General features: G+C 37.8%; 2 protein-coding genes across 2 annotated transcripts in view; one reads left to right on the forward strand and one right to left on the reverse strand.

The window, feature by feature from the left end:
• LOC109863563 (calpain-C) overlaps positions 1-3,253 on the forward strand; it is a 31,511-nt gene extending 28,258 nt beyond the window's left edge. The window contains exons 8-16 of the mRNA XM_020443838.1: positions 490-662; positions 841-935; positions 1,011-1,243; positions 1,768-1,937; positions 2,069-2,127; positions 2,332-2,479; positions 2,560-2,676; positions 2,758-2,816; positions 2,937-3,253. Coding sequence (XP_020299427.1) covers positions 490-662; positions 841-935; positions 1,011-1,243; positions 1,768-1,937; positions 2,069-2,127; positions 2,332-2,479; positions 2,560-2,676; positions 2,758-2,816; positions 2,937-2,963 — 1,081 coding nt within the window. The 3' untranslated portion in view covers positions 2,964-3,253. The remainder of the gene's footprint in view (positions 1-489; positions 663-840; positions 936-1,010; positions 1,244-1,767; positions 1,938-2,068; positions 2,128-2,331; positions 2,480-2,559; positions 2,677-2,757; positions 2,817-2,936) is intronic.
• Positions 3,254-4,561: 1,308 nt separating this feature from the next.
• The window catches only part of LOC109864109 (dipeptidase 1-like), a 116,184-nt gene continuing 95,217 nt past the window's right edge, over positions 4,562-25,528 (reverse strand). Inside the window, exons 2-8 of the mRNA XM_020445025.1 lie at positions 9,464-9,793; positions 8,635-8,767; positions 8,323-8,511; positions 7,698-7,900; positions 6,755-6,915; positions 6,309-6,438; positions 4,562-5,791 (exon numbers count right to left, since the gene is read on the reverse strand). Coding sequence (XP_020300614.1) covers positions 5,660-5,791; positions 6,309-6,438; positions 6,755-6,915; positions 7,698-7,900; positions 8,323-8,511; positions 8,635-8,767; positions 9,464-9,793 — 1,278 coding nt within the window. The 3' untranslated portion in view covers positions 4,562-5,659. The remainder of the gene's footprint in view (positions 5,792-6,308; positions 6,439-6,754; positions 6,916-7,697; positions 7,901-8,322; positions 8,512-8,634; positions 8,768-9,463; positions 9,794-25,528) is intronic.

The raw sequence follows: 25,528 nt of genomic DNA on the forward strand, positions 1-25,528 counted from the left end.
TGTCCTCGAAAACCGAGGTGATGAGCGAGAGGTCTTCGGTCGCCGGAGACAGAGAACTCGGAGCCGTTAATAGAGACAAGTCGCGCGAGCTATCGGAAGTGTGAAACCACTTAGTCGCGTGAGCTATCGGAAGTTGTGAAACCGCTTAGTCGCGTGAGCTATCGGAAGTTGTGAAACCGCTTAATTGTTAACTTTAATTATAATAAATTCATTTTGTTCATCTTTACATATTAAATCCTGAGAATTAATTCTTTCTATAACCAATAATACCACAGTATTTCACGTAATACAGTAACGTGTGCAAATTAACGAGATAAAATTAATTTACGTCGCGTTTTAATTAAGCCAGTTACGACAACTTAAACTATCTGATTTAATTAAGATATTTTGAAACCAAATAGGTGTATAAATCAAACTTCCGTTTTTAGAGTTAGCGTAAACTTTGCTGAAGTTTGTCGCTGCATTGTACATTGTTTACAATTTCTCTAGGATATCGTATTCCGACTTCGTTAAGACGTTCACTCATCTGGAAGTTGTGCATCTCGACGCTGAAACTTCGAGAGATGAACCGTCGTTGCACAGCAAGCACACGTGGCAAATGAAACTGTATCAAGGAAGCTGGAGAAGAGGTGTTACCGCTGGAGGATGTCGAAATAATCAAGGTTCGCTCGTTACGCCATTTATATAACGTAAACCCTGCGACTTATCTTTTACTGCTCAAAATGCAATTAGAGAACGCAAAATCCGATTGCAGAAAAGAAACGGAGATGCGTAAGGCTTCTTGGTATTTTGTTTTCCAATCTAATAAATTTAACTGAGGTCTGATTAATTTGTTTCTAGAAACCTTCCACATTAATCCTCAGTTGCATCTCATTCTCAGCGAGATGGAAGAAGTGATCGTCTCGCTGAATCAACATTCCATTATGGAGCCGAAAGTAAGACGTTCTTATATCAAACCCCCACATCGTTCTTATCGAATTGAATGATCGAGTTCAAGCCGTGTGTTGTAGGTAATCGGTTTCACGGCGTACACATTGCCGAAGAACAGCACCGAGTCGATAAACAAGCAGTTCTTCAAAAAAAACAAGTCTTTAGTTAATTCCCAATACACGAATAGTCGGCAGGTGAGCCACAGGTGTCAGCTTGAGCAGGGTGGTTACTTGCTGGTACCCACGACCTTCGAGCCGACTCAAGAAACGAGTTTCACGTTACGAGTCTACAGCAGCAAGCCACTAAAACTCAAGTAAGCATACGCCGTTTACCGATGTCATATACGTGCGACACAAAGGATCGCGCGAGCACACGCCTCGGTGTGCATTTAATGCGCGGCGGTGTGTTAACTCGGCGGCAAGGATGTTATGTGTATATGATTCTCTCACCCGCCTTTAACCTGCACTTTTAACATCTCTCGGCTATATTTCAAAGGATGCATCTAGTAATTGCCTCTCTGAAACGCACGTTCCTTCCTTTGTTGATATTATAAAATATAAGGAGTGGGTTTCTTGGTGAGATAATTTCTGGTTTTATTTCAGTGTAGTGGATATCATTTTCCTTTTATATCTCTTCTTTGCTTTTAATATACATACATGCTGTTTGTATCATTTTGTATCATTAAATATTTTGCGACTAAAACGCATAAAACTTGCGTTTCTTTGTTCAAAAATTAGTAACAAATTTTTATACACACATACTTTATTTTATTTAATTTTTTATACAAATTTTATATATTTTTCTGTACATATAAACACATGTGTGTTTTTTTCGCAGATTGTTGGACACTCCGCCGTCTTTAATGAAATCCGCGATCATCAAGGCGCCTCCTCTCGAGGGAAAAGGCTTTTCTCAATACGAAGCTGTGTTTCTGCAGCTCGCTGACGAGCACAGAACCGTAAACGCCTTCGAGTTACAAGAGCTTTTAGAAGCTTGTTTACCGAATGGTATGGCGCGCGCGACGCATTTCTCTCTCCACCCATAAAATATATAGGAAGTTTTACCGAGTGGAAAATGTACGCTACGATGGCGATATAACGTCAAACTATAAATACAAGGTTTTCTCTTTAATTTACAGATTATATCAAAAGTTGTGCCTGCATGGAAGTTTGCCGACAAGTGGTGCTCACTATGGATGTATCCTTTCAATAAAACCCTCCCCTTCGCGTATCAAGACGCGTAGTATCGATTTTTCAACATTTTTCAAAAAGATAACATAAAAGCGCGTGAAGATTTTCTTTTATTTGTTTGCCGTATGCATCATTCACCGCGACAGTAAGATATGCGCGTGATGTATATTGCAAGTGATATTTCCTTACATTTTTCCACGTCGGTAAACAGAGTTCTGGGAGCGGTCGGCTGAAGTTCAACGACTTCAAGGATCTCATGTGCAGTTTGAAGTACTGGCAGGCTGCTTTTAAGAATCACACGAAGGAAAAGACGGGTATACTCAAGGCGGAGAGACTGCGAGATGCTTTGCTGGAAGTTGGTGCGTATAAAAGAGACAATCTAATACAGACGTATGCCACATTAAACATTCTATTTCCGTAACCGGAGCTTTTGTCTCAGGTTTCCAATTAAATACCGACGTATTATCCATTTTGATTCTTCGATATATGAGAAAGGACGGAACTCTACGATTCGGCGACTTCGTCTCGGCGATATTGCATTTGAGCGATGCATTTGGTACGTTTCTCATCGAGCACACAGTTGTACGTGTGCTGTTCAAATAATTTTAATTAATTATAGTTTTTTGTTTTTCTTTAGGAATATTCGAAAGCAAGGACCCTCTGCAAAATGGAACGATAAAATTAAGTCTGTCCGAGGTAAATAACTGTTTGATTAAAAATACATGATGTTTGCTGCAGTAATTGCAAATTTTAACTGAAAATATTGAATGTATAATATTTTAACTGAACATATTAAAACACAAATTTTGTTTACAGTGGCTGAGATCGTCTCTGATGTGTTAAAGCGTTAGTCAGCGCGAAAAAATATTTGTGTACCTTAAAATCGCCTGTAAATAACATGTTTTTTTCCATTTTGATACTAGACATAAGCTCTAGCCATATTAACGATAAAGTGATCATCTGTTTTCTTTTTACACGTTGTAAAATAATGTCATTGCTTTTATGTGATCGTTGATCATCATATTATGTAATTACTATGTGTTATAATTTTAAAGAACTATGTATGATACGCGTCGTTTTTACGTAAGAATATCGCACTGGATATAATAAAATTAAGTTTATTTTGTGCATAATTTCTGTATATCTTTTATCAGACGTTTTATACATATATAAAACTTGTAGATTAGCAAACTAATTTCTCAATATAAATAAATAAAAAAAAATTTAATCTCAAGTGTATTTGGCCATTTAAAGTAGAATGTTATAGTGCGTTAAAAAAAAACTAAAACTGAGGCTTGAAACTTAAAATTCGAAATACTTGAAATATATACATAGTCTATTGCAGTCTGGCGTATATGAACGGATTTGGAATTCTCGGGTCACCAGAAGTCAGTCAAAAAAGCAGAGATCTTTCCAAACTGAAGTTCATATCTTCACAAACATTTTCGATGTGCTTGTGATCTTGGGAGGAAGAAAAAGGATGTAGTAGTTTCGTTTTTACAATAGAAACATTTATTTATAGAATTCGTTCGAGAGATACAACGGAACTTCTGATATCTTAGACTTTATCACCTATATTTTATGTATATATATATATATATATATATACTCCCACACAGCGAAGGAGTGAGGTTATAATCCGCGCAAACTGTGATCTCGTCCTTTCGGCCCGGCACACAGTTCTGAGACCGAGACAGTTCCTACTGCGCGAATTATATAATAAGTGCACACGAGACACAGATAGGTAGACGGCGATATGCGAGGATTACCGGGAACAATGCGACGCTATTTTTGTGTTACGGCAATTTTTTTTGTTCCGAGTAATCTCGAATGTCCCGTCGAAGATGATGCTTTTCGATCAAAAAGATCGCCGGGTGCGTACCTTAGCGATTCTTAAGATTTCTCGCAGCCCGGTGCGTAATGACGTCGAAAAACACGTACGTCCGTATTTATTTCGTGTCTTCTCATCGACACCCGTCACTGCGAGCAACATATTTATTTCGGATTGTACGTGACTCTCGATTAATCGCGGTAATCTGACGAACGTAACTTTTGAGCGTTATCACAAAAGCGAAATCCGTGCAAAACTAGAAATGACCTTTGCTTGTACAAAATATGAGTGATTGTTTATATCTCGTTCTGCGCGGCTTTGATATGTGCAAGTTTGAGTTTAACACTAGACAGTTTCGGAGAGATAAGGTAATTATCGTCGGCGAGTTTTGTCATTTTATTAAAGATTATTGCGGTTTCCGATATCTGCGCGTATATCTTAAACAGTTGTATGAAAACGATAACGTTTGTCGTTACGTTTCACATTAATATTCATCGATAATATATACATGTGTATAATAAATTCTATTTTTCCACTAAAAAGTCTGAATGTAAGAAACAAAAAAAAAGATAGTTTTTATTTGTTCTGTCTGCATCACGTTTGCGTCGTATAATTCAAAAATTAAAATATTTAACGAAAAATGTTGATACCCTGTTATTATTAAAAAAATATGATATAATTTATCGAACGCAGTAAATTTTCGTATCTACGCGATAAACAAGAAAATATCTGTGATTGCAAGAGAAAAGAAAAAGATATTGATTAACTTCTGTGAGCATCATGTACGCTGCTCGTAGAAACACGACGTCGATTCTTCTTTCTACAAAATGTTGTTCTGGTGGAACACACGTGTTTTTTCGTCGGTGCAATGAGGGGAAGGAAGACGATCAAAGGTATACAGCCGAGGTTTCATAGTTTCACACACACATATTACGATCGTTTCCAGAGAGAGGAAGACATCGAAGTTTTAGAAAACAGTCTCGTGCAGTGACGCTCGCTCTTCACGCGAATACTCGACAGCATTCCACCTTATCGCTCGGATCTCAGATATTTACATGATCGCGAAGACGCGCTGACAGCAAGATAGCATAGATTTTAAAATAACGACCGACTCAATTTGCTTACCGGGATTTTATCGAGTACAAAAAATCTTTCTGTGTATTATAAGTAGATTAAGGGGCGACGAGCAGATTGTTTCATCCACACAGCTATGTGTAAAACGTAATAATCTATAAACTTGCCATTTTTACAGCTAAAAAACGCGCCTCAAAAAAATATTTAAATTTGTGTGTATTGCGTATTGAAAAGAAAGAAAAATTAGCTTTGAATAGATAACTTCTATTATCCGAGTATATTAATTGAAGCTTGATTTTCACAGAAAAAAAAAGAAACATTAAAAATTCTGCACTTTGTAGCTACGTTTTAAAATAAAATATCAATCAATACTTGGAGCTCGTCGCCTTTGCGAGATAGGTATCGAGGTAGGTTTATTTTGAGCCTTCGATATTTAATTGAGCTTCCGCACAAGGTGGAAGAACTTTCATGAGCGTGTACAGATTCGCACAGTAATCGAGATAATTGAATATGCGCCTTGAATCGGCGGTTGTCCGGTTTGTCTCCCGGTCATGACCATCTGCGCGGAGATCGACTGTGTGTGCAGGTATAAGATTAATTCGCGCGTTGTCGAGCGTTGCGTACAGTCGATCGATCAGACTTCCGTGACCCTTTGCACGGAGTTAATATCCAGAGCGCAGTTGCCGATCGTGTCCGGCGAATCCGGGAGAGATGTCTCGAACGGCGTAATCCCCGCTGTCCTCATATCGTCCCTCACACGCTCCACCTAGTGCATAACAGCAATCAATTAATTAATTAGTGCGTAAAAAATTTAATTACAAGTGTGCATGGAAACTGTTTGAATTTAAAAGATATTAATAAATAATATGATAAAAGTCAGTTTTTCAAGCAAAATTGGATGTTCAATATTTACATACAATAAAAGATACATTACAGTAAAGGTAGCGAAACGTGTCGAACTCGTAATAGTCTTTTTTAGACGCAAAAAATGTTGAAAAATATTCTTTTTTATGTGTTCATTAAAAGTCTCTGAGATAAAAAATAGTGATAATTGTTTATGACAATAGAAATCTCTTATCAGTTTCGTTTTCTAACGCTCGCCAGGTTATAAGGTGAGCAATTTATGAGTACGAGCGAGTAAAGCATGTGGTTGTGCTGTCGTGTAGTGCGCCAGCAACGTGCACTTCTACAGTAGAATTATGACGGCATTAAGACCCGTCAGAACGCTGCAGTATGCACGTATGTACATACATACTGCACTTCAGACCGTAATCGACCCTAACCTGTGTGAGGACTCGCAGTAAATTCAAGCCGGCGACTTTCTTTAGGTCGAGCACGCTCCACTTGCCGCTACGGAGAAGTTCGGCGAATAGTTCGGGGTACTTAGAGACGTCTTCGAGACCACGAGGAGTTCTGAGAAAGAGTGAGAGAGAGAACGATGTTTCACGTGTAATTAATAACGCTCCTAATAGTTTATTTATTACAAAGAAAATGAAAAACATTTTGCGAGCGAATTAATAATTCAGTAAAAGACCAAATTCTCTAAAGTTTAGTAAAGTTGTAATTGTAATAACGTAGCTAATTAAAGTTAATTGTGTTTCATTAAATGAACTTCAGAACTTAAGTTAAAAACAATTAATTTCTCTTTGTACATTATATTTCAAGTAAAAATAGATTATAAACTGTATCACAAATACGATATTTCGATGGTAACTAGTTTATAACGTACTTGTTGATGCCGTCAAAATCTCCGCCAACTCCGATATGGTCCACGCCAATTAGGTTTCGAATATAGTAAATGTGCTCGGCCACGTCCGAGACGCTGGCTTCGGGTCCGCATTTTACGAAATAATTGTAAAACGTGACCATCACCAGTCCGCCGTTATCAGCCTGGAAAACAAGCACGTGATGATGTAGAAGAGGAGCGCACGTAATTCCGACGTTCCACGAACATGCACAGCGTCGCACCGGGAAATTTTGCGCTAGCTCAATGAGAGAGATGTAACGCGCACAGAGAAAATTGTGTCCTGACCGCGCCTTTGCTTCGGAAAACGAAACGTGCAACCGCCGCGGGCGACGCGACGCGCGGAGGATCGATGAAATCGATGAGCGCCAGAAAAGAGAGACCTCGTTATCGTGGCACCGCATTCACTGGCTCTAGGCGCCGTTAATTTTCGACCTTGATAATTTGCCTCTTAACGAGGCGGAGCGAGCGCCGGACGCTTCTTAATGGGGCACAAAACTCGACAATAAAAAGAAATTGTCGTCGGTAAATGTTTCGCGACGCTATTGGAACTCCGGCCCGGGATAATTATCTGTCCGCAGGAAGGAAGATCCGGCAGAGGAAGCGGAAGAGATTTTATCTTCGTCACGTTGTGTTGCTTTTTTGTATCGTCAATCGTCTATTCTCTTCTTCCAAGCGCGAATTTTGCCGCAAAAAAAGTGGTTTTCTCAGCTTCTCTCACTTTTACTCAATTCCGAGTAAAATTACGCAGTGCAAAGATGTGCATTCATAAAATGTTACACCTTTTATGTACTTTTTATTTAAACTAGTAGGATTCTTGCGAGAAGCAATTGTAGTTGACCGTTTCTCATTTCTAACAAGAAAAAACGGTTTACGGAAGTGAAAATAGTTTTTACAAAGTATTTTCCGGAAATATTTATGTACCTACCAGTTGCTTGAGAATGTCGTCGGGCACATTTCTGGAAGAATTACAAATGGCGTACGCTGAGGAGTGTGAAAAAATGAGCGGCGCTTTACTGACCCTCAGAGCATCTCTCATGGTCGATCTCGCACTATGGCTGAGGTCTATCAGCATTCCGAGCCTGTTCATTTCTTGAACCACCGCCTTGCCAAATGCAGTTAAGCCTCCGCCTATAAGACATATCCATGTCTTATTTATTTGACAGAGTTTCTATTTATATCGAAGAAGTCGCGGCGTAAAAATCACGTAATTGAGTAAAAGAATACATATGAAAAAATAGCAATATTTAATACGAAAGGAAATTAACGAAATTAGTTTGACGAACTCTTTAATGAATTATTAAGCTGTTATATGATCATTTCTGTTTATGCATAAAATATTATTTGTGAAGATGTATTTTTCATAATAATGTAGTTTTCATATATTAAAAGAGATGCAGATATTAATAAAAAAAATATAAATAATTTTAAAGTTTGCTTGTTAAGCGTGTTTGCCATCTGTTCACAAAATTTCGAGTTGGCAAATTTCAGTTTCCGCTTGAAAAGAGAGAGAAAGAGGAAGATGTTTTCAAACTTGCGTCTCTATAATTTACCATCTTCATCTTCGTCTTCCACCGACGAACTTTTCGCCCACGGTGTGTTGCAGGTGTGTGTCAGCGTGAGGTACCGTACACCCAGTTGGTAGAGCGTTCTTAAAACGGCTAAACTACTTCCTAGACTATGCCCACCCTCCACTCCAATCAGAGAAGCTATTCTGCCCCTCGCGTGAGCCTCCAAAATCTCTAGAAGTTAAAAGTACGCTCGAATGAAGTAGTCACTTCGTCGAGAATATACAACGGATCAGTTTTTGAACATTTTCGAGCGCAACATTTCGCGTTTTCTCATTACGTTAAAACTGCATTTACCTCTCTTTGATGCAGCAAACTGCATCTGCTGAGAGTATTTTTCTATCAACCTCTTAATGAGGTCCACCTGCTCCAGAGTCAGCTGGACCGCGTTGAGATGCTGAGACTCGCACGGCACATAAGCGGCCCAAAACTGAAAAACAAAACGAGTAATTGTTTGTAAAGCAAATCAAAAATATATGTTATGTAACGTGTTGTAGTAAATTATAATATATGCTCATTGTGGCATTGGTTTATGGTTTATATTTTCTTCTCTTTCAGCACACAAGATACATTTTCTTTCTCTTAATTAGTATTGTTTCTGTGATACGCGTGTGCGTGTTAGCATGACGCAGGCTTAATGCTCATTTAGACTTAACGAGCTCTCGAGTACTCGCGTGCGACGACGATAATCGATGCATTCAAATCCGTCACGCTCATATTATCGCCAACATCCGAAACCCTAGTCTAATCATCACTAATAGATATAGTTTCTAGATGGTTCGCGATTAAATGAGTAGTGCAATACCACAATGTGTTTCTTGAATTGCGAGAATTAATATTAATATTATATAATTGATACAATAGAAATTCAGTAATTTTGAGCGCATAGAAACCGATTCTCAGAATTCGAAATTGCTGGAGTTATATTGTAGTGAAAAAAAGTAAAATGTCTTAATAAAAAATGTCTTTTTATAACATTAACGTGTTACATTATCTTGATAATTAATGAAATTCCAGCATAACTAAAAATTAGCTCTGATATTTAAAAAAAAACCTGATATTATTTTGTAAACTTGTTACGTTAAGTTTCAAAACATAATTATTACAATTTTATTTATGCAATTACCTGGCCGCCAACCATGCCCTGTCGCAGTCTAACCAAGTCGGTCTGACTCCATGCGCTCTTACTCCAGGGCTCGACTTGGCGCAGATCTCTGTCGAAATCGAAGTCCAGCAACTGGTTGTGAACAAAGTTTCTGATATTCCACGGTAGGTCATTATGGCCGTCAATCAAAGGCACCTCGGAAAGAACCTGTCGAACGGTTTCCAATCGCTCACGCGACGATGTTAGATGCGCGAGTTCGCCATCCGCTGGACGTGGCCCGACTCGGCCTATCCAGGTGCCAATCGACAGTATAATTACGCTTGCTGTCCATACACCGCTTTGGCCGCCACTCTGCAACACAATTTCTCCTCAAGTTAATACAATAAAATTAATTCTCACGCAAAGAGTTAATTAACTTTATAAATCAAAGATAGAGAATGACAGCAATTTAAAAAAAATGCAGCAAAAATGACAAAAATGCGTGTAAAATATTAAAATGCTTTAATAAAAGTAAAAATGTGTAGAAATTTGATATAAGATTATTTTTAAAATATATTTGACCATGCGATCGTTGAATAGAAAATATAATACGTTAATTATATTTACACCTGAGAGTGCAAATCTTTCTCAATTATAAAATATACATAAAGTGCTAAATAAATTTATTATATTTTTTTGTTAACATCACATGGCAGTTTATAGTCAAAACTAATTTTTTACTCAATCATGACACGTGTCAGTAGACTAGTTATTAGTATCGGGACAAGTTTTATTATTGCAGTTCCTGTCAAAGAGGTTTTCCGCTGAGCAATTTGTCCGACAAATTGCCCAGCGGAAAAATGAATGATTTCGCTATGATGGCACAAAGAGCGAGTTAACAAACCTTCGTAAAAGTTTTTTTTTATACAAATATATTTAGCTAGACACATTCGCGAGAGTAATATATTGTTTCTGCGGGATTACCGCGCGTAATGAAGATAGACCGAGAGAGAAAACACACACAACACGTGAAGAGAATGGCAATGGTTGCGCGCAAGCTTGCCCCGCGTTGTTTCCGCATCTTCGCGTCCTTTGAAGCCGAAAGATCTCAAAACGAGTAGTATTTTCGAGAAAGAGACGTACGGCTTTGACAGGGATTATAAATTATTAAGCCCTGCTCATCCAAGCGATGTCGGTGAGTGTTTGCCGGGATTTGCAATTCAGAGAACGAAACAGTGAATTATTTCTCGAGCAAGAGGTATCAAAGCTCTCGCTGTTCACTTTCCAAGCTCCTATCCTTTGCCTGGCTACAACCAGATTGCAAATACGAAGGAAAACCGTGTACGATGGCTGAGGTTTAATCTTCGCCACGAATAACCCGAATACGACGAATTGCGGTACGCTCGCATGTGTGCTGCAGGATTACATGAAAAAAAAAAAAATTGCGCACAGTCGTCCTTTGTTCCGAACGTTATTTCATTTGGAAAAAACGTAAAAAATTTTGCTTGTTGTTAATCTTTTGAAAACACGATACCTTTCTCAATAATAATATATTTTTCAACAATATACTTTCAATAATAATACACAAGAAAGTCGTTTATCACGTTTCTTTTGCCGCAAGAAAATGTATTTTTAACCTTGAAGTTTAAGTTTGTGAAAAAAAAATTAAAAAAAATACCTAATTAATTTTTTCTTCTTCTCTTGCGGCCGTTAATCTCTCACAAAAGATAACGAAAAGCTCTTCGTTCGTCGTTGCTTATATCTCCAGGTTTCGCGCGACAGCGTGAGGATTGGATACCTCGGGTTGAAAGCGCGTACATGCGAGGTTCAATCGTACCGGAAAATGTCCGTTGCGAGACCCGAGGGATCCGTGTACAAGAGGGATTAGCTCCGCTCTCGGCGCCGACCGTGTACAAAAGAACGAGAATTACTTGAGTGCTGAGCAATGTCGTTTAGCTGTATCCACTGCTCGACCGAACGGCGACCCGCACTACTCGTTGACCGCGGGAATGCGGTCTGTTCATACTCGGCTGGCCGTGCACACGCCGTTTTCCGCGCACCCCGGGCCGGACTCTGTAAGTACCTCGAACGTTGTTTGAACTTCCGACGGTCTTACGGAAATATTTGAGCAACGACAACTTTCGTCGTTGGTAATAATCATTAAGGAATTTGCGGCTCATCGCACTGTTTTCGTAGCGTTTCTCACAATGCTGTTTGACATTCAGCTTGTCTCGCGCTTTCTCGCTGTATAATTTGTTGTTACCAATAGTTGTGAGTATCAAAAATTCTTGCGTTACGTATAAAGCTGAGTATTAGAATATAATAGAATATAATAGAATAATATATTCTTATACAAAGCTAAAAACCATAACGTTTATTCAATAACAAAAATATATAAAGAGAATAATTGTTTAACGCAACAACAAGAAGTTATAAATAAAATTTTACAAACTAGAGTAATATAAATGAGCAACATTTTGTATAAGAGAGAGTAGAAAACAGCTTGTAAAATGAGAAATTAGAAAAGAGAAAGAGATGAGAGAGATTTATTATAAGATACACTTTTCATTGCACAAAGTCTTGCGATGACACAACATTTTCGAGCATTAGTCGACTCTGTATGAAGCAATATAATATCATCACCGAGAAAGAACTTTTTTTTGTCCCACGTGAAATTTAATGGAGCAGGCAAAATGCCGAAATGAGATATAAATCTACTGTGACATGTCCTATCGTGAAATGATTAATGAATAGAAAGTGATTTACTGTCATGCGAACGATATTGTTGAAACCCCACATCTACCAGTTCGTAACGATTATATAACGCTCGTTCGATTTCATAGACGACCGATATTGAACCGAATCTATTCAACAGCGATGCTGTTGAATGGTAATGTTACAATCGTTGCAACATGTCACGTCTAGCTCTCATCTCGTTAACAAGTCAATATTACTACTATTCGTCTCCGAAATAATATCGCGTGCTCAGTTCGTGTTCGTTTCTTTCTTCTTCATTTTTTAACGACTGTTTGAATATTTTAATTTTACCTTCTAGATTAAATCGTCAAAAATATCGTTTGCATGTACGTGTGTGCGTGTATGTGTGTTTATTATAAAATATGTATAAAGAGAAAAAAATAAAATCTCTTTTTAATGTCGATACAAAGATTAAGAGATTATTTATTTATTTACTGCATATTAGTTTTTTACAAGCACATAAATTGTTCTTCTATAATAATATACATATATGTAGCAGATATTTAAAGAGAGAAAAATAATGAAAGCACACACAATCGATAATGTAAATGCGAAACTCCGCACGGCTCACTAGTAAATTTATTGCCGAGAGCCATTAAAGAAGAACGACCGTTCTCAAAATTTCGCGTTAAACATTGTTCGCGCTGAAACTGAAAGCCTGCGTTAAAACAGTAGAAGAGAAAATGTATTTTGCACAGACTTAAAGTTTATCGTTAATATTCTTAAAAGCGGACGCCCAGAAAAGAAGTTGGAAGAGAAGGCAGCAGACGAAGTCTCGAACTGGCCCGCATCCAAATGTCGACCGTAATAAAGGAACGTATTAAAAGAATGCGGTCGAAGCGAGCCACTCACTGAATGTACAACGAGAACAGATGCATCAGAGTATTGTCGAATAATTTATTGAAGTACCAAGATGTGGCTTTGTCTTATATTAGTCGCTCTGACGATTTGAATTGCTGCGCTTTAACTAAAAAGTCTAATCGCTCTTGTAAATTTCTCTTTTACTTTTCACACAGATACTACAAGCAAGTATAAATCCACCTGTTTATTTCATTTATAATTACAGCGCTATTATTTATTAGTGTTTATTTCCGCTCTATAGTATTTAATGAAAATTGTTCATTGTGGTATATTGTTAATGTATGTACATTGTCACATTGTCACACAATTGTAGTTTCGCTATTTCGTTCTTCCTGTACGTGAATAGATAATTCGATCCTATCTGCTTCATCAAATGGGAGAAGGTTAAATTGGACGGTTGGCACGCGATTCGATATTCCGTGCTCGTGTGCGGCTTTGACGATATTGCTTGTTTCATAATTAATGCGTCAATTTAGCAATTGCCGCCGCTCGGGCGTAAAAAAGCAACGCCGTCGCAACCGATTTAAGTCACAATTCGAAGTTTAATGGTCTCCTTTGCGCCGATCATGAACAAGTGTAAAGAGACCTTCACCTTTCCCGCAGTGAGGCAACGTGAATTTCGCGTAACAAAGCGTATAAGCGTGACATACGAGATGACTGCGAGAACGTAGTTTAGTTTACGTGACAGTATCGCCGTAGAAAGTCGCACGTTACGGACGGAGAACATCGTAACATTCGTTATTCAAGTGCTTGAACTACATATACGAACTTCAAAGGGGGTCATGCGAGGCAAACTGGGTTTCGCGATACTTTTAGGTTTCACCGGGAATATCCTGCGAGCGAGCGAGAAAGAGAAAGAGAGAAGCAAGGGAAAAATTACTTTGTAGCTCCGTTCCCTCGGGGACATTGTAACGTTTGAAATTGCACGGCGGCGGCGCACAGGCTGCCATCGAGGGTGAACTTAAAAAAAAATTTAAAAAAAAAAACAATCGGAGACTCTCGATCTTCTCGGAGCTTCGCCGGTGAGCCATTTCGCCGGGACTCGCTGCTGGAAAGAAAAATTACTCCGAGATGTTCTTCCAAAGACGTCGTTCCGCCCGAACGGCGGCATGCATTTTAACGCGTCGGGAATTTATATGGCACGAAAGAAACGGAAATTTGCGAAATTTCTGCCATATGTCTCCCTTGCGAAATTATGCGTCGTGTTCGCACGAGATTAGGATTCGCTTGACAAAAGTAATTTTGTAACTAGATTTTATACGATATGTCTAACAAGATGCGTGTACAATGAATGAAATCGTATTTCAATTCGAAGTTCGCGCTCTTCGTGAAATTCTTTGAATTTTTTTTTTTTTTTTTTTTAGATTTTTCAATCACGATTTTTCAGATGTAGAACAGACGCACGTAAGTGGAAACTCCGAGGCAATAACGCGCGAGCATAACGCAAGTGAGTCGAAAATTCTGCGGTCGCAATTCACGCGCGCGCGTGACTGGCCACAATATTTCATGAAAATTTCTCTGGGGATAGAAACGAGGTGAAGACGGCGACCAACGGCCAGAGAAATAATTCCTATGCTCTTGGAATGTTGTACAGTCGCATAGTGCCGACTATATTACGTGCAGTATAACTTTGTACAGTGGAAATACTTTTTTAACGTCGTCACGTAGCTGTTGCATAAATAACAATGAGATATTTCATGTAGCCTGTGCAAAAAGTGACTATGGAACAAATAATAATTACGTTTATTTTTAATTTAACACATTTGAAGTTGCACCAGCTCGTGTTGGTTGTGTTTAATTCCAAAACTTTCAGATTCAGTTCGAATATTTGCTTGACAGACCGAGTAAACAGAATTATGCAATGGTTTTTATATGCATCCTTTGGCTTGTTTTATTGTCAAAAAATGGCGCATATTTTAAAGCGTGATGCGTTTCCGTCACGCTCGCAATTTTTCGACGCGTCCGAACGGGAAGCACCATCCAGCGTGATTTGCGACGGCCGGCGTTATTACACGTGTAAGCAAAGCGCGTCAGTGGCAATATTCCCGTCGAAACCGTGACGCTTGTCACGAGGAGGACGCGTCATGCCGGTCCGACGCACGCGGATGTTTTATGATTTCGATATGATATGGAAAAATGTCAGCACGACCGCGCGTAACACTGCGAATAAATTACGCGACGTAGCACGCATTTTTGCAATAATACGATAAAGTCAGCGAGTGGATTTACGCGAGTATCAACAACGTGTATTTTCGTTGTACAGAGGAAAGATCTTTGGCTCTCTTAGTAAAAAAAAAAAAAAAACAGCGGATACGATTTTCGCGCTATTTCTGTTGCCGGGAAAAATCGACGAGCGGCGCAAATGGATGGGATCGGGCGCAATCCGGAAAAGCATCGGCCGCGGAAGCTCCCGTGAAGCGCGATAATCCTGCGAGAAAACATCGAGACAAAAGGATGGAGGAATCCGTCCGCGCGGACTTTTCTTTTATTCATCTTCGTTTCCACTTTGTGTCTCATTTTTTCTCTCCTCCTCTCCTTCTTTTTTGTACCACCCGGCGTGTTTTGATTTCCGAGTGTGTGTGCGTCGAATCGCAGCTTTCCAGATTACGTAATCGATACGGTTGTGTTTCGACCCACGGATGATGTTCTCTCGCTTCGTTCGGTAAATATTCGCACATTTCGACGTCGCTGCAGCGCGCGCTGTGGTGTTTAACTTAATTTTGCAGATCACCCGCATGATACGGAGTAAATTATGTATGAGACCTGCACACGTTAGAGGATACCTCGGAATCTGGAATATGAGTGAAGAGATTTGGAATATTCAAGCGATAGCACTTAGAGACTAGAAAGTAAGTTATGTTACAAAATTTTAACACTTCTACAAAATAATTTATTATTGCATCTTGTGTTATTAATTTTTGCAATGTTTACATTATTTATCGGGAAAAACAATATTTTATTTTATAACAGTTGAGACACGATTTATTACAAAACAAGAAACTTTACTAAATAATAAAAAACACTTTAGGAAAGCCTTTATTATATAAAAATGTACGTCTTTTTATTACAAAAAAGCGAATATTGCGAATATTACTTGCGATAAATATATTTTCTTTGGTGGTGCACTTGATATACGCACACAAGTACGTCGCGAAATAACGTAACACTTTCAATCTAAGTAGCTTTACGTTTTAATTAGACGCTTTATTACTCACATTGTCTCTAGTAGCCTTAAATGATTAAAGAGCAGAGCAGATGTCATTTTTTTCCTGAATATAATTTTTTTATGGAAATCCGCGATAGTCTTGCCTCTGCAGATAGGCGAAGAATGGGATGAGTTAGAGGAATGGAACATACGACCGAGAAACAAAGAACCGGCGACAGACGACAAAAAAAAATGATAAAACTGCTGCGAACTTTTCAGTCTCAGGAACTTTGTTATTTTCCTGGCAAAGGATTCATACGCAGCGAGCGGCGATGCAGGGAACGCAGCTTGTGTGTGTGTGTGTGTGTGTATGTGAGTGGATGTGTTCGGCAAGGATGGCGTAGAAAGGATCAGGCATTGAGGGCCAAGAGAGCTCAATGTGAGAACTTCGGGCGTGAAACTTCGAGATTGGAAATATTTTGCGTCGCTGTTCCTCTGTTCTAGAGCTCGTAACCGCGTTTTGCCTTCGATAGCTTCGCCGGAAACCGCGTAAATCAACAGATTGAGAACTTTTTTGCTGAGTATTATCCACTCTTTCAGTAGTTCCGGCGTGTTCTGACATACATGCTTGACACACACATATGTAAAACTGATATATTTTATCTATCCTCGATAACATTTTCAATCACATCAAGAATTTCATGTTTCTTGATATAATACTTGGATGAAATCTAACACTAAGATGAGAATGTTCACTATACTTGTAAAAAAAACAATTTTCAACTTTTTTTAAAAAGCAAAAACTCGTGCAATGTGGCAAATGACACGAAAAAACATGTTTATATATAGTGAAATTTATTTATAAAGTGAACATTTTTATATTAAAATTTGTTTGGTATTTTATATTTTATTAGATTGACGCAAAAATAATTGCGGTCTTTGTTACTTAATAAATAAAAAACATTGTATATTTATTAACAAACACCGCAAATATTTTCGCACCAATATAATAAAACATAAAATATTGAAAAACAACTTTTATAAACTTTATAAACTGTATAAAACATATTTTATATGAAGTAAAGTTAATAAATAAAACCCATCGCTTATTTAATAAATAACAAGAACGCAATATTTTGTTTGTATAATAATAGTTGAATATTTAATTATTAGAAAAGTTTTTAAATTTTTGTAAGTTTTAATCAAGAACTTTATTTTAAATCTTTCTGATAATATGGACAATATAGTCAAACTAATTATATATATATATATATATATATACATAACTAATTATATATATGTTATTTTGGTTGATTATTTATCATCTTGTGGATAGTATCATTATTTTGTCGGTGCAGAATTGTTGCGGCTTTATTACACGTTATTTCAAAAAGATTTAAAACTTTTCGACACAATCTAATAATACACATCTAATAAAACACACATTCCCTTATTTAAATATGCAGTTACATTAAATGTTAAATATATTTGAGAGAAAGGGAATAAATATTTAAGTGCGTGTGTCTGTAGTATCAAATAGCATCTTTTTTTACATTTCTAATCGCTAACAAAAGAAATCTTTTGCAGAAAAAGTTAACAACTCTGCCTCAATAAAGTTACGCAGTTAACGTGGATTCTCAGGCACGGTTGTTGTTTTGGCTGTAGTCCGGTCGTAAGCACCGGTTTAAACTAATCTCACTTTACCGCGAGCGCTAGCGTGCGCAATACACGCGCAAAAGCGCGATCGCAAACTGCTTTTCCTGCCCTCTCTCACTGTTTGTCGCTTTTTCTTTCCACCCCGTATTCTACATGAGTTCGTGTAATTTCTTCCTTTTCGGTAGCCCGGACTCGTTTGCCGTTGCTAATTAGTCGACTAACAAGTGTCCGCAGTGTCGCTTTCACAGGACTGCATTACGTAACGCGAATACACGTGGGCGATAGCCGGAAACGAATAGTTATAAGCTCCATAGCGCAGCCTCTAATCGCCTTCCGGCAAAACGATTATCGAATTACAGCCGTGGATTTATTTCCGTTTCGATTCGCCGGTTAGTTTTTATATGTGACGAAGTAATTTTCTTCTTTCCACTTTTAGCGATCAACAGCGCTATCAATCGCCGAAATTGAACTCGTTTTGATGTGTACGTACGTATTAAGCTCACGTATAAAGACTAAATGAATTAGAGCAAATTGCATTTTATTATACGTGCAATGTATAAATTTCTTTTTACCCATGTATGCGTTTTGACAAAAATAAAATAATAAAAAATTATATTTAATTAAAATAAATCCGCATTATACACACGTAAATGTCGTGCAGCGTTGAAAATGAAAAGTAGAGAACGGGCGACACTTATTGACGGAAAGTCTATCTGTTTTCCATTACGCGCGCGAATATACACACACATCTGTCCGACACTCTTCGAATACGGCTGACTAAAATCTCTTTGTATAGTTTTGCGTGACGTCAAACGAATTTTTCCGAGTACTTCTTGTTCCTTCGAACTTTTCGCGTTTTTTCTCCCGTAAAAAAAAAACGTCAAAATTCAAATCTGTTATCCGCAACGATCGAATTCAATTTGCGTAGCGATACAATTCTGTGATCAATATTCATACGGGCGAGATAAAATTCTGCCTAAAAATGTCGATACCGCATAGACGGCACTTTTTCACTCGAAACCGGCACACGCACACAAACAAATGTTAATACCGCCGCGAGAGAATTCGTATACGTGAGAAAACGCTGACCGATCGTTAATTCTGATCTCTCTCTCTCTCTCTTTCTCTCGCGTGATACTTAGCGCCATTATGTCGTAGTAAGAGTAACGGATTGACATGTTCGAAAACCACTTCGATACGGTGGCAGAGTTACCGCGCGATTTTCGAATTGATGGTGGTAAACCGCATCTTCGACGCACAAATCGTGCGATCCAAAGTTCGCCGAATGCCCGAGGGCTAAAGGAAACTTGATTTCCGATAAATTCGCGACATACATAGAAACCGCGCAAACCAAGTGAGATACGATCTCTTTTCGGGAAACTGTGTCAAACTATTGTACATTTTCTCCTCTTTGCTGCTGCCAACATAATAAAGAGAAATTTTGCAAATAAATCAAATATACGAGAAGCGTATTCACCTCGAAAACGACGCATAGATAGTAATATCGCATTGCGCCGTTGTCGTTGACGAGTTTCACCCTTCGGAAGAACTGAAATGTCAAACGCGCTGGCTTCTTATCGCGCGTACTGTTTGTGCGACAATTTGCCCAAAGCAAGCGTTGATTTTTGACGAGCTCACACTTCAACTATTGCCAAAATGCACAAGTTGAGCTCGAACCGCCATCTCATCTATCTTGTTCGGTAGATATGCGCAATTTTTATTAAATGAAAGTCATCAATACTTGTAAAAAGTGACTTATATAAAAAAAATAAATGGCATTTCAAAATTGTTGCTTACTCTTTTGTTTCGGATATTAATTATCTGTCATACTTGTAAAAGTTAACGTTTGTAAAATTTCTTGTTTAAAATTTAAAAAGTTTTTGTAAAAAAAAAAAAAACAATAACGTTTGCTATTTTACATATGACAGTTCATATTCTATATGGTGCAAAAAATAATACAGATTTTACAATATAGAATTGATAGTTTTTACGTATCGTTTTAAACTTCTATAAATAAAAATATGTAATAGCTGTTATACATTTATTCACGCACACACACACGCATATTGTTTAATACGCATGTTTTGCAATCTCGTGAAATTTGGAAATAGAGAAAAACTTTTAATATTTTCTGGTTATTTGAAGTTCGAGTTATATTTAGTTTGGCATATGTAAATACTGTCCGAAGTGAGATAAAGCTATCAAACTAACGCACACATTCGCCGGATCAAAAAACAAATCGAATTTTTTTGGAGGTGTTTATTATTTTAGGAATTCCATAGACACGGTTAATTCCGTGCAAATGCCATATGAAGCACGAGGGACATACGCCTTCGACGAAGTAGGAGAATACGAAAACACAAAACTGTTTTGCTTACGAGAACAGTCGATTGCATCCGTGTAACGACTTTCTGCAGTTGGACAGATCGAAATGTGAAAATAGCACTCTGGGCCTTGTGTAGGCAAACAGGAAAACAAACCAGCCGGGTATCGGAAAAGCATACGGTGCTCTCAAACGTGAAATATTGTTGCATAGATTCGCTCGGCACGAATTTGTACGCTCAATTTTGGTGCTGCGGCAGAAATAGTTACGGTGAGAAAAGATCAGCGTTTATTATTTTTATATTTTTTGCAGCTACGTGACAGATTTTGTTACTTAATCGAGTAAACAATTATTTATTTATAATCTCTGCCTTTTTAAATTATATAAATTTTGATATGCAAATTTTTTTATTTGCAATTCTTACGAAATATATAAAATAAACGTGATATAAGCTTAGAATAGCAGCGACCCTCTATGTGAATATTTGCAAAAATAACAGTAATCGTAGTATTCTTCTTTACCAGTATTCGTGGGCGCGGAATTAAATGACTTTCTTTTTTGCATGCGTCAGAAAAATAATTTTTGCTTATTAAAATCGCGCGTGGAGAGGCTACGTTCATTGTCAAGTATAACTTAATATTATCCACACCGCAGAATATACCGCAGTGTTCCAGTAGTAGTGCCGCCGGGTAAGGTTAGGCACTCATAGCGAAGTTATGCGCAGTATTTGCCCGCGAGGACATAACTCCGCGCGCAAAGTTGGCAGAGAACAGCGTTGGCGTTCCTTTCGCGCTGGAATAACAAACCACCTACGTTACAACTCGGAAGCTCCAGAGATGGATGCTGAATTCGATTTAAGCCAACCCTGTTATAACGTTCGCTTCCGTGAAAATTTTTTATTCATACTTCACGATGAGAAAATTGCGAGCTACGTACGTTTCGATGGATATTACGTCTTGTAAATATTCAATTAGTACATGTTGTCAAATGTAACATTACAAATATCCAGTTGTCACACTGTGGTTATTGCATTGGCGTCAGTGTATTTAATAAAACATTAGGCATTTAAGTAAATAGATACTGCAGACAAGTATGTACTTTTTCAACCAATTTGCAAATTTTGAAATGTACGTGTAGATGACAAACATAATTCTTTCGTCAGAATGACGCTAAAGTAGGTTTACAAATTTGTTTTCTAGATGGTAATATTTCTTCACTATTAACGTAACTCTCACTTTATGAGCAATTGTGAGCGAGAGTCGCACTGTATATACGAGCGATTCGGAGTACACCTTGATCAGTGTGCAATTTCGAGCACGTGGTATATAGATCTGACGTGAAAAGAGTCTATGTCGTAGTCGTACAGAATTTGCCAGATTGTTACGTCTATGCTTTAGTCTGCATTGCGTGCTTTCTTATAGAACCTCGAGTAATCCAGTTCTACTAAAAATCACAGAAACGAAATACGTGCATACACGATGAAATGTTGAGCAAAAATGTAAATTTTTGTAACGTCTCAAACATGTAATGAATATTTTAAAAAGGTCTTATTACAATTTCAGTTTGCGTAATAAAAAAGAGTTGATGATTGCAATTACATCAATAATTAATACAAAGGTCGATACGAGAGTTTCTGGAAGACGGTTTATTATTGCGGAACACACCGCGCTGCAAACAAACTGACGCACTTGACGTAAATGAGCTGACGTGAAACTTAATAGTTCGCGTTTATAAAGAAAAAAAGATGATTAACAACTTAATTCGCATTTATGTTTCACGACCGCGGTATATTTATGAGTTCGCGGTTACGCGCAACAAGCGCGTAATTTTGTCCCACACAAAAAGTTATATGCGCTTCGAATAATCAATTATGAATTTTGTGCGATATATCGGATCCGAATAATCGTAACGGTTCGCAGAAAATTCATCGCAAGCAGATTCAATAATCGGACGTGCGGGGATATGTAATTAAACGCCTTTTAATCCTCCCATTCAATCATGCGCAGAAATTGCATGAAATTTGAAAATAGCAGTCGATTGATTCGATCGCGCGTTCAATCAATCAGATCGTCATTCGTTATCCTCCCTTTTGACCCGTCGAAACAGTCGAATAAAATGAACAAGTATTTGCTGTAATGTTCACGTTGTATAACGTGGAGTAATTTTACGTAAATTACAAACAAAAACCTACATGTTAAATATAAACGTGCACGCGTCTCTGTTTGATGACTATTGTGCGTCGAGGTTTATAATTTATTTAAAAAGTAAAAAAAAATTAGCTACGCGCGTCCGAGTTTGGACAATGACCACGTGTAATTTGCTCATCGGATTTATTCTTACATTGTATTAGAAAAGTCCGTTCCTCCGCGTATCTTTTTTTCTGCCAATTGTTGTAAGGTTGGATACATATGGCGCGCTTCGCTTGCAGTTACAACCGTTTTTAATGAACCGAACCTGTAATCCTCGTGGTAACAATAGAAACACAATAACGCAGCAGCGGGAACTAGATTCGGTGCAATCTGGTGGATTCAATGTGCCACTTTTTTGCAATCTTGTATCCCGCCGCTATACTCGCTCAGGCGAAGTTTGAACGTTTTGCGGATTGCGATGAAAAATTACGGTAAATAAAGTTGCCTGCTTCAAAATTAAACTCGTGATAAGTCAAATCAATCGTACAATATAATAATTATAGATAATTATTACGTTGTGCTAGGGAGATCAAAAAAATTAACAATTGTTTCATGTATGTATGAAATAATCTAATAGAAATTGTTTGTTCAGTCTTGATTTAAAAAATATCGATATCCAAAGAGTGTGGAATTAATTTTCCAATTGGGAAATTGGTCAATTTTCTTGCTTATTTCTTTTTCACAAATTAATGACATGCTGTAACTCTCCAAAACGCTTCTTCAAGACAAAATTATTCTTGTCACAACCCGACTAAATGTGTATGGAGTGTCATTATCAAAAGTATATTCTTCCCACAATCGAAACGTATCGCGGCGTTTCACAAGACTTCAGTCACAGGACGCGCGCTGTTGTCTCTAATTACACATCGCGAAGTACTCATTAGTACTTCTCATTATCGAGCGCGACGTGTTGTCTTCTCATTGTAGAAGTATTCGTAAGTACAGCGGAGGATACCCTATCTTTCGAGGTTCGCTATGTCCGAATTAAGTGCCAGCACTTAATTATTTAATTGCAGGAGAAAAGAGATGCGATCAGGAGATAAATATCGAGAACAAAACAATAAAGAGCTGCCAAATTTTACGCTTATGATAAACAAGACCTCATAGTAGCATCATCGAAGTCCTGTGCGTTCAAAAGTGATTTTATCCGAAGCAAAATCATATTTTTTGTGATATAAATATACTTGAGTTTTTCCACTTAACGTTTGCGATCCTCTCATTTGCAAAGTTTACTTTAACTTTATCAGAGAGATTTTCGTAAAACGCGATTACGTTCGCGGATATTAAATTGTTGAAATAATTTCTGCCTATATTCGCGTTCTCGTCGTACTCGACAGGTCATTAAAGAAATATTATCAGAATTTGCCAAACCGGCACATAAATTAGTCAATTTTACAGAAATATATCAAGAATTTCTTGTACAATGCGATCGAGCTCATGGCCACATTGCGCGTGCAACGGAAACACACCTTTTAAAGCATCCATTTTGATAATAATTCCTCCAGGAAAAAGAAGGAACGTTTCGCTAAAGTTAGACATTTGTGACAAGGATGCAAAAAAAAAAGACCAAAGGGAGTCGGTGAGCGAGGAGTGAGCGAGAAGAGAAAGCGAGGAGTCACGGAAACTTTTAAACGGGTCAGGAGGTTTTCTTGTTCAAAAAGTCTCTACCCCTACGAAAGCTTACGCCCGCAGGCGCACGATATCGGAAAGGAAGCTCTCTTTTTCCTCGATAAAGAAACCGCCAGCGGAAACTTCAATAACCCTTGTCTTGCCCCGGTGTGTGTTCCAATATTTAAACAACCGTTTCCGCCGCCCGATATTGTCTCGCGTGAATTGACATCTTGCAGCAGCCGATGTTACTTTATAATAGTCTTCTTGCTCCCCCGAGTGAGTACGAAATCAGTACCGATTCTTACCGCGGTTATGTTTCTTCTTTTACGCGCATCTTCTCGCGTCTCGCTAGCATATTAGATGGCCGCGCTACGACAGCGACGGTGAGTATCGATCGCCAACTTAATACCTTTCCTCCTGAGATTTGTACGTCGAAGATATTGAAATTTTTCCAGCCAACCCAGAAGTACGGATATTTTAGAAATATTTTTATATTTTATAGATATATTCTTATTGTATTTTTGAAATAAAATAATTTAATTGATCAAAAAATTAAATTTTTCTTCTATTTTATTTGAATTATTTTAACATAAGTAAATTCTATACTTTTGTATAAAATTGTTTATAATAATCAAGCCACGGTAATACGTTAAATTTCAAAACTTATGAACCATAATATTGCATTCTGTTTTTGTTAATGCTATAGATAATGTGGATCTTCCGTGTAAAGTGACTATGCCTTTGAGCTCGTTATAACAAAGCACTGAGGAAACTCGAAGATTCGAGGTGTCTATTGGACCGTTCTTGCTCGTTAAGGAAGTTTCTACAGAATCAAAAGTAGAAGTACGCGGTAGAGAAAGTCGAGATTGATGAGAAATCTCAGATACTTCGAATATCTTAGACTTACAGATGATGCTGCTCTTTGCGTATAAATCTCTTTTTTAACAAGAAAGTTTTTTAATAAAAATATATATAACAATTATTATTGCTTTTTCTTACTTAGTTTAGTAGCTTCTAACATTTATAAAAAATGTGTTTAAATATTATAGCAAAAGTGGTACACATATAAAATTATTTATGTTTTTAGACAAAAAACGTAACTTCAGTTTCGTAATTGGCCAATCAAGAAACGTTAAATTATGTGTCTTGTAAAGCTTTCTCGTATTAGCGTGACTTCAACGCGCGATAAATTCAATCTTGGCATTTTTTTCCGGAAAAAACCACGCCCTTTTAGTTCATCGAGAATATCAGCGCGGCGCGAAACTCGCGCTTGATACTAATAGCTGAACTCGCCCGAGTTTTTTCTCCGAGTAAATTAAATTATAATCTCTCGCCTCTCTCTCGAACACATACATCGATGTAACGATAGCGGCGCTCGGTTACTTCGTTACAAAGTTCAGTCCAAGTGTCGTATAGACTATAGTATCTTACACACGCATACACACACGTTTTATTCTTATAACACATAACGTACGTCCAGGTTTCCACTGTTTGTCGAGGACTTTTCCAAAGTTTCCAATCCCGGTTCTGATTCACAATTCTCCGTTTCTCGTCTGGTGCTGCGC

This window comes from Pseudomyrmex gracilis, unplaced genomic scaffold (genome assembly GCF_002006095.1).
Source record: "Pseudomyrmex gracilis isolate BER0280 unplaced genomic scaffold, ASM200609v1 scaffold_0, whole genome shotgun sequence".
Taxonomy (NCBI): domain Eukaryota; kingdom Metazoa; phylum Arthropoda; class Insecta; order Hymenoptera; family Formicidae; genus Pseudomyrmex; species Pseudomyrmex gracilis.